We start from the raw sequence: 13,435 nt of genomic DNA, 5'->3' as shown, positions 1-13,435 counted from the left end.
ACTATAGAATGGGCGAACTGCTGCGTCCCCCCCCCCCCCCCCCATTTATTTTTAGTCTTCTCTTGTTTCCTTATCTTTTCTGCCACTTACCCAATCCCCCTATGTAGAGTAGCCAAATGGACACTTAATTTGGTTAGGCTGTCTGCCCCCCCCCCCCCTCCTTTCACCTCTTGTTTTCCCTTCGTTCCTTCCCGATGTAGTGACGTATAATAGCACGCACAGGCGCAGCGGGACTTTTCGACAACAAATAGTTCAAGAACCGTATTCAGAGCAGCTTGCACGATAGTTAAGAGAGCAGCGCACCTTTTCTCTAGTTCCCGCGGCCCTCATTTCGAGAACGTCTTGTTTGTTTGTGTTTATTGTTTGCTCGCTTGCTTGCTTGTTTGTTTGTTTGTTATTTCGTTGCGGAGATTCGTTTTGTTCAGGTAAAGCGCCGCAGTTCATAAAGCAGTGAAATGCGCACTGCTGTGAGCAGGGTTTCACTATAAGTGGTTTTCTGGACGCGACGAGAGCAGGTCTGAGAGAGGCCCAAACAATTTAGAAGCGTGGTGTGGACGATGCCAAAAGGCGGGCACCCGATGCAGTGATTCGTTGCTCATCAATCATACCTATAGAAGACAATGGGCCCCCCGGTCTTCTTGATAAGTCGCCGAGTACGTAAATCGGTGCGCTGAGTATGCAAACTGGTTGGGGACCGCGGATGGAGCCACGAAGCAAGTCATTGTCCCGAGGCCACCCAGCAAGCGAGACTTCTTCGCTAACGACGATGCAACCAGCATCAAGCAAAATTGCATGACGGCAGCGCACCCACACGCGCTCATTCCCCGTCGTTAATTAAGCTCCAGTGTAGCGTGCATCGCGCGCGCTCCGACCGCGTAAAATTGATGGATTGATTGCGCTGCAGTAAACACATAAAAGGGTCAGTTGCAAGAAAAACATTTCTGGTCGTAGCATGAAAGATAAAAATGCTACACGAGTGGAGTGCCAAACACATTAAACGGCATGCTACAAGCAATACTCTCGGGTTGCCGTGTATAGCTTCCGGCGTGAAATCGAACACAAAGCTTGTATTATCCATTTTCTTTCTGCATTTCTTCGAAAAGTTTTGTCGTTTCACTTCTGATAATTTGCGATACCTTGTTTAGCAGATGTAGGACAGCAATGAGACTGTAACAGTTTAACAGGAATGCAGAAAAAACCCAGAAGAAAACGTTAACAGGACTAAAATAAAGTCATCCTACGCAAAGAAAAAGAAAACGTTCCTTCACCTTACTAGTAGAAAAAGACCCTTAACGTGCAGGTTCCAATGCTGGCGGCAACACGTTCCAACTCTACATCGATTGTGTTAAAAAACAGAAGGGATACTTGAAAACAAAATTTTTTGCAATAAAGCTAACGAATTAGGTGTACGCGTTCCTGCCGCGTTTCACGACTAGAAGTAATCATGAAATTTAGGACCAATGTTGCCATGTGACAACGCATGCAAAAATTTTAGTCTGTCTAGTGTGCATTTGTGTTGCTGGCTTCTGTGCCCGTATTCACAAAGACGTCCTTACACCAGAACGGTTCGTAAGAGAAGATCTCGGCCAAAGTCGGGACGTTGGACATAATTGTTACCGAAGGCGACCAGTCTACGGCAAACTGCTCTCGTGAACGAAAAGCTTTGCGAATTCGGTCCCTGGGCCCGTATTGACAAAAAGCTCTTACGCTAGAATACTTCGTACGAGAAAATTTCAGCCAATCTTGAGGCTGGACACGCGATAAGCGAAGGCGTCCGGCCAATAGAAAAGAGCACTTACGAACGACAAAAATCTGTGAAGTCTGCCCCTGATCTTGCAAACATTTCTATCAAATAAGAAAAGAAAATTTTGTGTGTGTGTGCGAATACGGGCCCTCAGTCTATAACTACTGTTCGCATGCGCATTGATGTCGGGAGATTTTCCCAGGCTGAAGACCCTAATAAAATCGAATACTCGCTAAAATGTAAAAAAAAAAAGGCATAGGAAACAGGGGCTGAATTCCCGAAGCTTTTTTATTCCTAAGAGCTGTTTGCGACTGGCCGGACGCCTTCGCTAAGAATATACGTATACGTCTAGCACCAGGACGGACCGGCATTTGTTCTTGAAGAAAATCTAGCGTATGGTCGTTTTTGTGAATACGGCCGAAAAAGTTTGAGGGAAGAGTTTTACTCATCCACGAGGAAAATTCTTCGCACAAGCGACCTATGCGTCGTTTCACCCGCTCGCGCAAGTGATAGTAATTTGTGTAGCGAGAAAGGAGTCCCATTTGCGCAAAGCCCTTTCGTCTTTACCTCTTTATCGCGGCAACTTACTGCGCGGCTACGTAATACGGCTCGCCGTCAATATTTTTATTCGGAAGACAGTACGCGCAAGCGGTGCTTGGCACTATGTATCGATGACGCGACAAGAACTGAAGCAGCAGTGCGTACTGCCGCGCCTGCAGAAAGGTCGAGTTCGATAAAGACGAGCTATCTTGGCCTTCATTATCTGCACGACAAAAGGGTTAACCACTCGAGCAAAACAACACAAGTGACAAGTAGCTGCCTTCTGTAGATTCGTGAACCACTAGGCTAGGTGACACCAGCAGCCCGGATGACAACAGCATCACATGACTTGGGGGTAAAGAGGAAAGGGGAGGGTGTTCGGACGTCCCCATTTCAGGACGCCGTCACAATGCACACATTCTTCGTGAAATGCCACGCGTCATGACAGAAACGCGCGGGCATGAGTGATAAGCGAAAACGGCACACCAAAAAGAAAAGAGAAACCTTGCACCAACACCTTTTTCCAAGGCTCTGCTACCTATCGTTACCTCAGAAAAATATAAGGCATCGCGAGGCGACTTCCCCTATATACCACAATCTTATTGAAGAAAATTTTTGAAGAATATTGAAGAAAAAAGTTGAAGAAAATTTTTCTTCAACGGCGAGGCTTCTCTTTCGAGGAACCCGTATGGATTTCCTTTGTTGCAATTGCTACGATTGGGTGGATGTCTCATTTTCCCTTTATTAAGCTTATTCAGCTAACACAGAATGAATTGGCTCGGTTAGAACCGATATGAAGAAAGAAGGAAAGAAAGAAGAAAAGAAAGTCGCGTTAATGGTACAGATGCCGCTGCTGACGGTAACTGATCGTAGTTTGTGGTTGTTGGAAAGCATCCAGTTAAGCGCAGACGTTGAAGTGCCGATCCCAACACTTCAGTGTTTTTTCAGAGGGCTCGAAGAAAGAAAATGTGCTTCTGACCAATTTACCTCACACAGCATACGACGACGTCACTCGCTTGCTGATTACGCCCCCCCCCCCCCTCCTTTTTATTCTTAATATTTTCCAGATTAACTGCCTTCGGCCAAGAGAGGTGGCAAATCTCGCGCAGACTCATCAAACGCCGGCTCCAGTCGAACAGCTCCACATACACTAACCGAAATTCGGAGAGCAACGGAAAGTTCCAGAAAGTTGCAGTTTAGGTCAGGTGCAAATTATAGGCTGCTTTCGCAGCGAATCCGACGTGCATGCGTGCATGAGTTAACGCAGGGCAAAGTGGAGAATTAAGAGCAAAGCCTTACGGTGCCTTAAGAATCTGCTATGAAATCAGGGAAAAAGTGTGGGAGCAAGTGACTGTCCGTATATGTACGCGCACTGTATAACGACGGCGACTGCGGGACGAGAACAAATTCCGACGGCGAGCACCCGTTCTATATCTGTCGTATCTGCGCCCGCTTCGACTCTGTGAAGTCCCCTTGTGCCGGTCGCGCCGCGACATGCCAAAGGACTAATCGCGACGCGCGCACGGTAAGACTACAGCGGTTAGGCACTATTCCAAGTCGCCTTCAACCTAAGTTAGTCACCTAACGTTTGTTATAACGTCGGTCGTTCGTTGCGCGCGTTTCAGTCAGCTGGCACAGCATTTGAGCGCGAGACCGGTCAACGTGGGCCGGACAGGCTGGTTTCGCGAGGGCAAGATGCATGTAGTGGCGTAGTCAGGGGGTGGCACACCGGGCACGTGAACCCCCCCCCTCCCCCAAATAAAACATATCTGGCTACGCCGCTGGCAAAAGCAGAGACTGAAAATACCCGCCTGGAATCTCTGGCGTCGACGCTCCGTGTGTCGGACGCTAGCTGCTAGAGGAGCGAATTAAGTAACGCCAGTCGGCGATAGCCCTGCGTTTCAATAATATATGAGGTACACATGCGTGCGCACATTTTTTATGGTATCGCACCCCTTTGCCCCTCCCCCGGTGCAGGGTAGCCAACCGGAGATAATCTCTGGTTAACTTCCCCGTCGTTCCTTTGCCCTCCCCCCTCTCTCTCTTTGTGGTCTCAGCCTTTCCTCTGTTGTGGGCCAGTGTCACGCTACGATGTCAACGACGCGGCGTCGCAGTAAATTTGCATCTTCTGCCGGTATGCCGTCATTTCTTCCGTGACAGCACTCATTAGAGTGCGCCGCGCGAAAAACGAGACACACCCTGCTGGGCGATACTAAACACTTGCCGCGCGCTGCCTAGTATATCTTTCTCATCAAGCAGGGAGGTCTACATGAGCAAATAACGCAGTAAAGCGTGTTTTAATACGCAACAATCCTTAGCCATACAATCCCTCTTTCTAAGCAAGCAGACCTTCGTAGCCCATGGTCCAGAAACAGCACCTTATATAGTGTCGACTTCACAAGATGTCCAACAGGCGCACGCGGTCGCATGTCACTGCCAGTGACGGCCAAAGTCGTTCGACATCGCAGATGAAGATTGCAAATTGAGTACCCAGGACAAATATAGAAAGGTTGTGCACCAAAAGCTGTAAACATGAGAAAGATTAAACTTAAGGCTCGATTAAGAGCTAAAACGCTGCGTTCGATGCAGAATTCGCAATCGCATTTAGGCAGCGGGGCTTGCTAAACGAGAAGGTGCGACAACGACGAGCTCGAAATAGAGAACTGCCATAATCGCAGAAAGCGATTTGCAGTTAAATGGATTCGTACGGTCACCTGAACCTCAGCGGTACATGTACGGGGTGATCATTTCTAAGTTTTCAGGAATTTTTTTTTAATTGCCTGTCACAGATAACATAGTTAGTCCTTGAGTTGGATTATTAAGAGAGGCGGAGATTACTTTCACGAGAAATCGAAACATATATTCAACTAATTAAAAAATCCCTAATTCACTTCTTACAATTAATTTACTTTACGTCACATATTGCAAATTTACGAATTACAGCCGGTTGCAAAACGTATCTACTTGGAATGAATTTCCAGAATCACACCAGTTTGGAGATACGCGCCATAAAACTCGCGTTGAAGCACAAAAGTAACTGCAACTGCCATCTATTTCGTGCCACACTATGGGAAATATCTCGAAACCGGTGTCATCCTGGAGATTCATTTGAAGCAGATACGTCTAGCAAACTAACCGGATACAATTCCTAAATTGCAATATGGGCCGTAAAGGAATTAATACAAAAGTTAATTAGGAAATTCTTGTTAATTAGTTGAACGTGCGTTTCGATTTCTCGTGCTAGTAATGTCCGCCTCTTCGAATAATCCGTCTCAAGGAGAACAATTATTCTACCTGCAACAGACGATCTTTTTTTAATTCCGGAAAACTTAAAAATGATCACTCCGTATAGCGGGCAGCGAATGTCCATTCGTTATGCAGCGCAAATAAATTATTAAAGTGTGGATTAACGTACCGATACTGCACAGTGGTTTATGCGGGACGCTGCAGTGGATGTCTCCGGACTAATTTCTACCATGCGGGGTCCCTTAACGTGCAGCCAAAGCGCTACGCAAAATGCGGGGGAACTTCGACTGGTTTCACTGCTCTCCGCGGTTCGCCTTTACAAAACTGCGCTTGCATGAGAAAGTTTGCTCGCGATCGGAACAGGTGCGATAGTCAGACGATCGCCGCGCGGCAATGACCAATCGCGGATAACGCTTACCTTTTTGTACATCAATAATGATTTACTTAGTTCTTTGCACCTCCTAAAATGTATTCTCGCAAAGCACGTGGCACCTGCATTTGTCTATGCTTACCGAATGGTTCTCAAAGCTTTACAATGCACTGGCCATTTTCCTATATCTGTCGCACCAGCTCGAGCGCATGGCGCACTGTTAATCGAATATGCACATTGTACTTGCTTTGAGTTCTCCTGCCGCATACAACGTTCAACTAGACACAGGAAGCGCGACTCGGAGACATTTTGCGTCTTTTTTAAAATTTTTAAATAGAACATTTTCGTGATTACCTAGAGCCCTCACGTACGCTCGTTTATTCGTTCATTCTCGAGTGACAAATGCATATAGTCGAGAACGGTCGCATTCTCCTTCAAATCTCCACGACATTCACCCGCAGCGGAGGCGTTCAGTCGCGGAAGATGGGATTTATGCACTCAGTTTTCGAGCTACGAAGCTTCCCAATCTTGTCCTTGCGCCACTGTCCTCTCGGGGAGGCGCAGACGCCAATAAACTCGAAAAGGCAGACCGCAGGCCGATAAGAGGCTCGGAAGCAAATACACAGAAAACCGTGCCGCCTTTCGCAGTACGGGGAATCTGAATCGATAACTGTTTTGGGCGCTTTCCAAAAGCCGGCGGCTCTTGCAAAACTTGACAGTGCACTCATCAGGAATGCGAAGCAAAGCAGCTTTCAGTTTCCTGATGAACTGCTGCAAAACACACAATGAGAAAAAGAAGAAAAGCAAGCGCACAGCGTGCCGCTGCGACGAGCCACTACATCGAGACGAAGCGCTCAAAAACAAAACGCGGCGACAGTGGTAGTATGCTCTCGCTCGCAGACCTGAAGGGAGACAAGCAGGAATTCGCACCGCGGCAAGCGCCCGATTCGGGTTCGGTGAATGAACTCCTCTACACCGGCGTGACAGGCCGGTAGCCGCAGGCGCCGAGCGCATCCGTCATTTGTGCGCCTGGCTTAGCTTTTTACAGCGTTAATGCCGCCGGTCAAGGTCGGCTCGGCTGGCACAAAAACGTAGCCGTGCGTCCGGATCCCGTTGTCGACGGCGGGGCACTGTCTACCTGTACGCGCATCCTTCCGCCGTGGGCTCCGCTTTCGGCCTCCTTTGTATACTCCTCGCTCTGTTAACGGCCTCGCTTGCTTCGCACCGAAATCGCGCTGGCCGTAAACAAATTAGCGCGTGCGCAGCTCTGCATCGAGCTCTGACGCAGACCGGACTGAATAAATGTTTGTCGTTCGCTACAGACGCAGAGGGGTGTCATACTCGGACAGCATCCGCGCGCGACGAATGAAGTCCTATACGTGAGCCCAAGTTGCCCAGCAACTATATACGGCTCAAGTGTCCGCGCAGCGTAAACTGTAGTGGAAACGCTTCTGAGTGAGGACGAAACAGTTACTACAAACTAGAGAACAGCTGGGGACAGAGGCGGGAAAAGACAAAATAAAATAGAAAGAGATCTCGTAATTTAGTCAGAGAAGCGCCCGACACGCACTGGTGGCCGCGTTGGGATCACGCCGGTCCAAACACGTCCACCTGTGGCACGCCGGTCAGCACGCGCGCGCACGCTCGATCGCTGGGCGAAAGCACTCACCTCTCCTTGGTAACGAAAGTGAAGTGGGTCGGCAGCGAGGGCAGCTGGTCGCACATGATGCGCCGCAGTTCGTCTGCACTGATGGCACTGCTCTCGAGCACCACGGCTCCCAGGACCGTGGGGTGGCACTTGGTCGAGACCGGCACATCGCTGAAGTACTCAATCCCGACCACGACTCGGATGTCGGGGAACTTTTCGCCGCTCATGCTTGCGCTTGTGCTCGGCGACGACGACGACGGGGCACTGTCACATGCCAGCCGCGCGCTCTGGTAAACGTGCGAGAGAGGAAGCGTGTCAGGGCGATGCATTCAACCCCGCGCTCGTTTCGATTGAATCATTCGTAGTCGCGGGCAGCAGCCGTCGGCGACAAACACACCCGGATGAAGACAGACGTCAGTGAGAGCGCCGCGCCGCCACGGGCGGCCGCAACTGATAGGGCCGCCCCCGGCGGCCGACAGGCGAAGCTGCAGCGCTGCCGGCGCCTACTGTCCCACTCGCGAGCCGCTTGGCTTGGGGTGCACAGTCCCGCCTCTGCCCGCGTCGCTATCGGGCATTCCGCTACGCGCTGAGAGGCGCGAGGGACGCACATTCGCGGCACGCTGAACGCCACGGATACCGCATCACTTGCTCAGCACATTTTCTCTGTGTGTCTGGTACGCGAGACACTAAGTGCAAATCACATTGTCTGCGGAAGTCGTGAGCTTCACGCCAAGTTTTACGAAACCGGAGTTTCACATTACTCAATAAAAAATCCCACAGGGCATCCGGAAATACATAAATATCGTCGTCGTTGTGCTATTCAACATGGTTTGGCATAATTTAGTGCAACTCGCACGGTCAGTATAGTGCACGTGATCTTGTTAAACGAGAATACATCGTCTGTCCATGTTACGCTTCACATACCATGGGATTTCTCGGCGATAGTTCCCGGACACTTTCGCTCTGCCTTAGTTCGTTTATTCGTGGCGAAACAATATGATTAGGCTTTACATGATTCGGGGAGTGATGCAGTACTAAACATCTGTCTAGCTTTAAACTCCACCACGCTTTCATTTCGGTGAAGAAATGCTGTAGTAAAATCTCTCACCAGTTTACATGTCGTTATTGAGTTCTAAAGTTTTACGTGCCAAAACCACGATTTGATTATGAGGCACACCGTAGTGGGAGACTCCAGATTAACTTTGACCCCCAGGGGATCTTTTAACGTGTCCCCAATGCACGGGACCACGGGCGTTTTTGCATTTCGTCCCTACCAAAAACGCGGCCGCCGCGGCCAGGATTCGATCCCGCGACCTCGTGCCTAGCAGCGTAACAACAATGTAGGAGCGCGAGTGCAGAAAGGGCACAATATCGCTATTTTCCCGTTCTTTGCTGTCGCCAACTACCTTTCAAGGTCATTTTTCTTGTGCGGGACTCACGAGTGAAATACGAACGTAGAAAATGTGTTCCGAGTCAGCGAGATACATATCAACAACATTTCAACGTCAGACAACGTGTTAAAGGCAGGATAACCCCTTTAGAGCAAAAATATACAATAACACCCGACCAAGCGTCATTACCGGAAAAGTACGTTAGAATGCTTGATAAATTCTTCAAAAACATTGCGCTGCATTTTGATTTCGTTGAGGGCATCAAAAAAGTGTTATAACACCACTCGTGCTCAAAGATGATGGATGACGTCGTGATAAAATGGATTGCTTGATTCAGAAAATGTTGAACCAGCCGGCGGCTCCTGTAGTCAAGAAGCTCGAGCACAATTCACAATTATTTATTGCTATAACCATGGCTTTCTGCTGCTTGACACAACGCCGCGTTTCGATTCCCGCCACGGCGGCCGCATATACCGATAGAGGTGGAATGAAAAAGAGCTCCTGTGGCAGCCTTTGAGTGCGGGTTATACAGCCCCAAGCGGTCAAGATGTGGAGCCCATGACTACGGTGTCCTTCAAGCCCAGATGTTACTTTGTGACGTTAAAAATAAGTGAACAAACAAACAAACAAACAAACAAACAAACAAACAAACAAACAAACAAACAAACAAACAAACCAATAAATAAACTGATCGATCGATCGATCAGTAGACACGCTACGCCGCCTCCGGTAAGTTTTCCCACTTAATCTTCAGACGAAGGGGAGGCAGTTGAAAGGAGATGTAGAACAAGAGCAGCTGCAAAACATGGCGACGAAGCCCAGTAGTGGCAAACTTATGATTCTATGCGCAATGTTTTCATGCATTTTTTTTTTCATAAAAAGGGGGGACGGAGGAGCAGCTGCAATTCAGCTACTGTGCACTGCTGTGCACCAAGAGCGCGAAAAACAGCAGACAAGATTTTATGTCGATGGTGCTTTCGCGAGGGTCTCTCGAGTATCTAATCTCTGCCTCCAGGCTCCCTTTGCGCACGAAATGTAGGGTTGCAGGCTTGTTCAGCCCTTTGCAAGCGCTTACAGCAAATTGAAAGAAAGCAACGTATGTCGAGTAAGTCTCGTCGGGTCAATTTCGACGGGCCACACTAGGTGGCTAGATCTTGACGAGTCAGTCTCGACACATTATTATGTGACAGATAGAAGTAGTTGTTGAAGATAGCAATTTCCCGCTGCAATGAGATGGTGCAAAAAGCCGTGAATTGTGGAGGCGGAGGCGAAACTTCAGTAGACATCGCCTGAATATCCTAAACCGGTTAAGAACTTGGTGTGTTTGCAATATAATTTATACGATCACGTAAAAAAAAGCAGCTCGCATTTCAAACGTACTCTGAGAGGCAAATACTAAGACGACCACCGCGGTCTTTTTTTTCTTCTCTCTCTCTCTCTCTCTCTTCAAGGGTTCAAATTTAATCCCTGGATATATCGCATGCGAATGAACACTTGTGCGTAGATGAAATGGCACATAGCGGGCTTTTGTGGAGTGAAGAAGTAAAACTTATTCAATGCGTCTTCATTTCCAAGGGATTAGGTCCAGAATCCACGAGGCTTTTCGTTTGTGAGGAAGTCAATTGTGCGCCATCGCATCTCCGCACAAGAGTTTAATATGCGTGCGTATAACGCCCGCACGCTCACATTTCCCGATCGCTTACGCGCAGGCGATAAATATAATCCTTAATGTTTTCCATATTTCAGGGTCTCGAGCACCTATTATTACGAACCATTATAACGTACCAACTGTTTTGTAAATATGGGCCCAGAAAGGGGATGAAGAAACCTGATATTAAATCGGCAGAAAGAAAAAGAACGACAAGAAAAGAAAAATCTCAAATGCAAATTCGCGCATCATAAGCATGCAGAAATGTTGTTCCTTAATTTCAAGCTCCATTAAATAGTTGGGGCCGAATTCAAAAACCTTTTCGTTCGTAAGTGATCTTTGCCAAAATGCTCGGACGACCAATTCTAGCGTAAGAGCTTTTTTGTGAATACAGGTTTTGCTTTTTTTTTTTCATTTGCTTAAAGTATCGCGCGGCAACATGCCTTATTTTCCGAATCGTGTGGGCACTGTTACGGTCCACTTTGTGCGGCAACGAATGGAACGGATGCCAAACGCCTGAGACATGACGTGCCTAATCGTCGCGCTCGTCAACATGAAAAGGCGTGTCCGTCGGGTGTGTGCGACGGCATTATGCACCAGTGCAAATCCTACTCTCCTCGGCCCTCCGTTCACCACCTCTACGCCAGTGATTGGTTCCTCTCCGAATTCCTCTGTGTGAACTGACCCGACGTGACCTACGTTCAACCCCTCTACGCCAGGGAGTGGTTTTGCTCCGTATTCCTCTATGTGGGCTGACCAGTGTGCTGACAAGGCCCTCTAACAAGGAACAAGAGAGAATGAGGTTGCCCGGATGGTGTATATAGGGTATAAGAAGGCCAGCGAGACGCGACAGACATCTTCTCTGCCCTTGCGTACAGGAGCACGCACGACGAACATTTCTGTACTTTTGTCTTAGAGCGCACCGCTTTCCCGTAACAATGTATGAAACTTCTGTTATTTGTTTTTACATCACCTCGTCTTCCCTGCCAAACCCTCTCCGATGGTCAACCTGGTTCGAGCTCCAAGCAAGCGTTGTTGAAGGTTGCCGAAACCCCGTCCCTCTAACTACCGGTACCAGCTCTAACGGCGCACACGTACTTAGTTCAGTTTCTTGCACCACAGCTGGGAGAAATCATGCATATGCGTGGGCCCTGAGCCCTCTTCACGGCTGCAAGATTTGCGATCCACATCAAGTGACATCCAAGGAGAGAGAAAGAGATAAAATGAAAGACATGGTGATTGACAGGATATTTCATAAGTGACTATACCTTGCACAGGAAAAGGAAAAAAAAAAGGGTAGGCTCGGTAAGACGAGACTAAAGAAAGAAAACTGTAGGAAAGAAGGAAATGTCTGACACTGTCTGTGAGCGACTGTAATACACATATATATCTGTCGAGAGTGTCACATAGTCACGCCCAGTACTAATGCACGAGACATACAGCTCCACAATCTCGATCGGTCCCTCTCTCTGACAAAGTCTTTCTAGTGACACCAAGCAGTGCATTTAAGGCTGGTCGCTCTTACGTCAGTCGAGGTCACCGTCCGAGAATGTCGACTTCTGTGAGCGGACGACTGTCGAGCTTGTTTGTGTAGTGTGGCGAAGAGCGCTACCGTTTTGCGTGTTAAAAGGAAACGCGTGCATTCACAGAGTAGGTGGGCGATGGATTCGTCGCACCTTCAAAATCTAAGAGCGGGCAGTCGGCCATTCCGTTGCGACGAGAGGACGCGTTTCTCGATGCTACTCCATGCCATAGACGGGCTATAGAGGGGTTGACTGAAGTCGTGATAGGCGAGGCGAAATATTGGGGTTTAATGAATGAAGGCGTACGTTAACGTAAACATCGAAGGAAGGAAAAGGAAGGAAGGAAAAAGTGGAGAAGGAAGGCAGGGAGGTTAACCAGTTTAGCTTAACCGGTTCGCTACCCTACACATGGGAGCGGGAAGGATGTTTCAAGCATTGCCAGTGGGCTCAGACGATCTCGAGGCATACGCTCACAACGCGCATAAAATTGAAACGCGCTGCGAAAATAGACGCGAAGACGCTCCCATAGCGTCATTTAGCCCAAAGCGATGAATACAGGCGACGTGCGGTTCCGTTAATAGCGCGACTGCTGGAGTGATCATCGCTTTGAATGATAGGCGGCTACTTGTACACGTCTCCGGGGGGAGTTCATCCGGCACAATAACAGGCGGTGGGCACGGCAGTAACGGCGGGGCGGGCGTTATCAATGGAACGCCTGTCGCGGGTCTTAATCAAAGGACGCGTTTCATCGTGGAACGCTGTCGGATGACGTCTTTCGTGATGTCACGCAGGGAAGGTGGATTGTAAGAGCGGAAGACAGCCTCCTCTCCGGTGTCGCCCTTCCTTGGGCGCCACCGGAGAGGAGGCTGTCTTCCGCTCTTACAATCCAGATACGCCGCGCCTGAGCGCATCTTTTTCCGACTTGGTTCGCAGTGGTTGCAACAATCCGAATACTTGTAGAGTGCGATATGCGACGATATGCTGATAGGTCCGGTTCGTTGGCTTGCTTTCTTCTTGGGAACGTTGCTGAAATATTGGGCAACTAGGTGCCTCCTTTGTCGCATTCTATCGCGTATCCTCGTGCAATCCGATCAAAGCAGAGATACAGCAGCCAGATATATTCTTCTCAGGCCTACTGGGACGCCGTATTACAGTTAGCTGTTAATAGTACTTGAAATCCGTACGCGTCTTTCCACTAGCTTTGAGAAAGGTATCCGGTGAGACATAGCCAGTGGAGGGCTTCCTCAGGGTTTCTGACGTTCCTCAAGCAGACGACTGCAGATATGAATGAGCTCTGTGATTACTCTAGCATAAGATAAAGACTG

At 48.7% G+C, this 13,435-nt stretch overlaps 1 protein-coding gene across 2 annotated transcripts in view; it reads right to left on the bottom strand.

The window, feature by feature from the left end:
• The window catches only part of LOC126545357 (uncharacterized), a 111,295-nt gene that overhangs the window by 82,231 nt on the left and 15,629 nt on the right, over nt 1-13,435 (bottom strand). Inside the window, exon 2 of one of the 2 annotated variants that reach the window (XM_072288557.1) lies at nt 7,570-7,835. In XM_072288557.1, coding sequence (XP_072144658.1) covers nt 7,570-7,775 — 206 coding nt within the window. In that variant the 5' untranslated portion in view covers nt 7,776-7,835. Of the gene's footprint in view, nt 1-7,569; nt 7,990-13,435 lie in introns of those variants that run through there. The other variant, XM_072288548.1, reaches the window with a different exon arrangement.

This window comes from Dermacentor andersoni, chromosome 1 (assembly GCF_023375885.2).
Source record: "Dermacentor andersoni chromosome 1, qqDerAnde1_hic_scaffold, whole genome shotgun sequence".
Taxonomy (NCBI): Eukaryota; Metazoa; Arthropoda; class Arachnida; order Ixodida; family Ixodidae; genus Dermacentor; species Dermacentor andersoni.
Note: the sequence above shows the minus strand (reverse complement) of the source record. Positions and strands in the feature narration are given on the sequence as shown.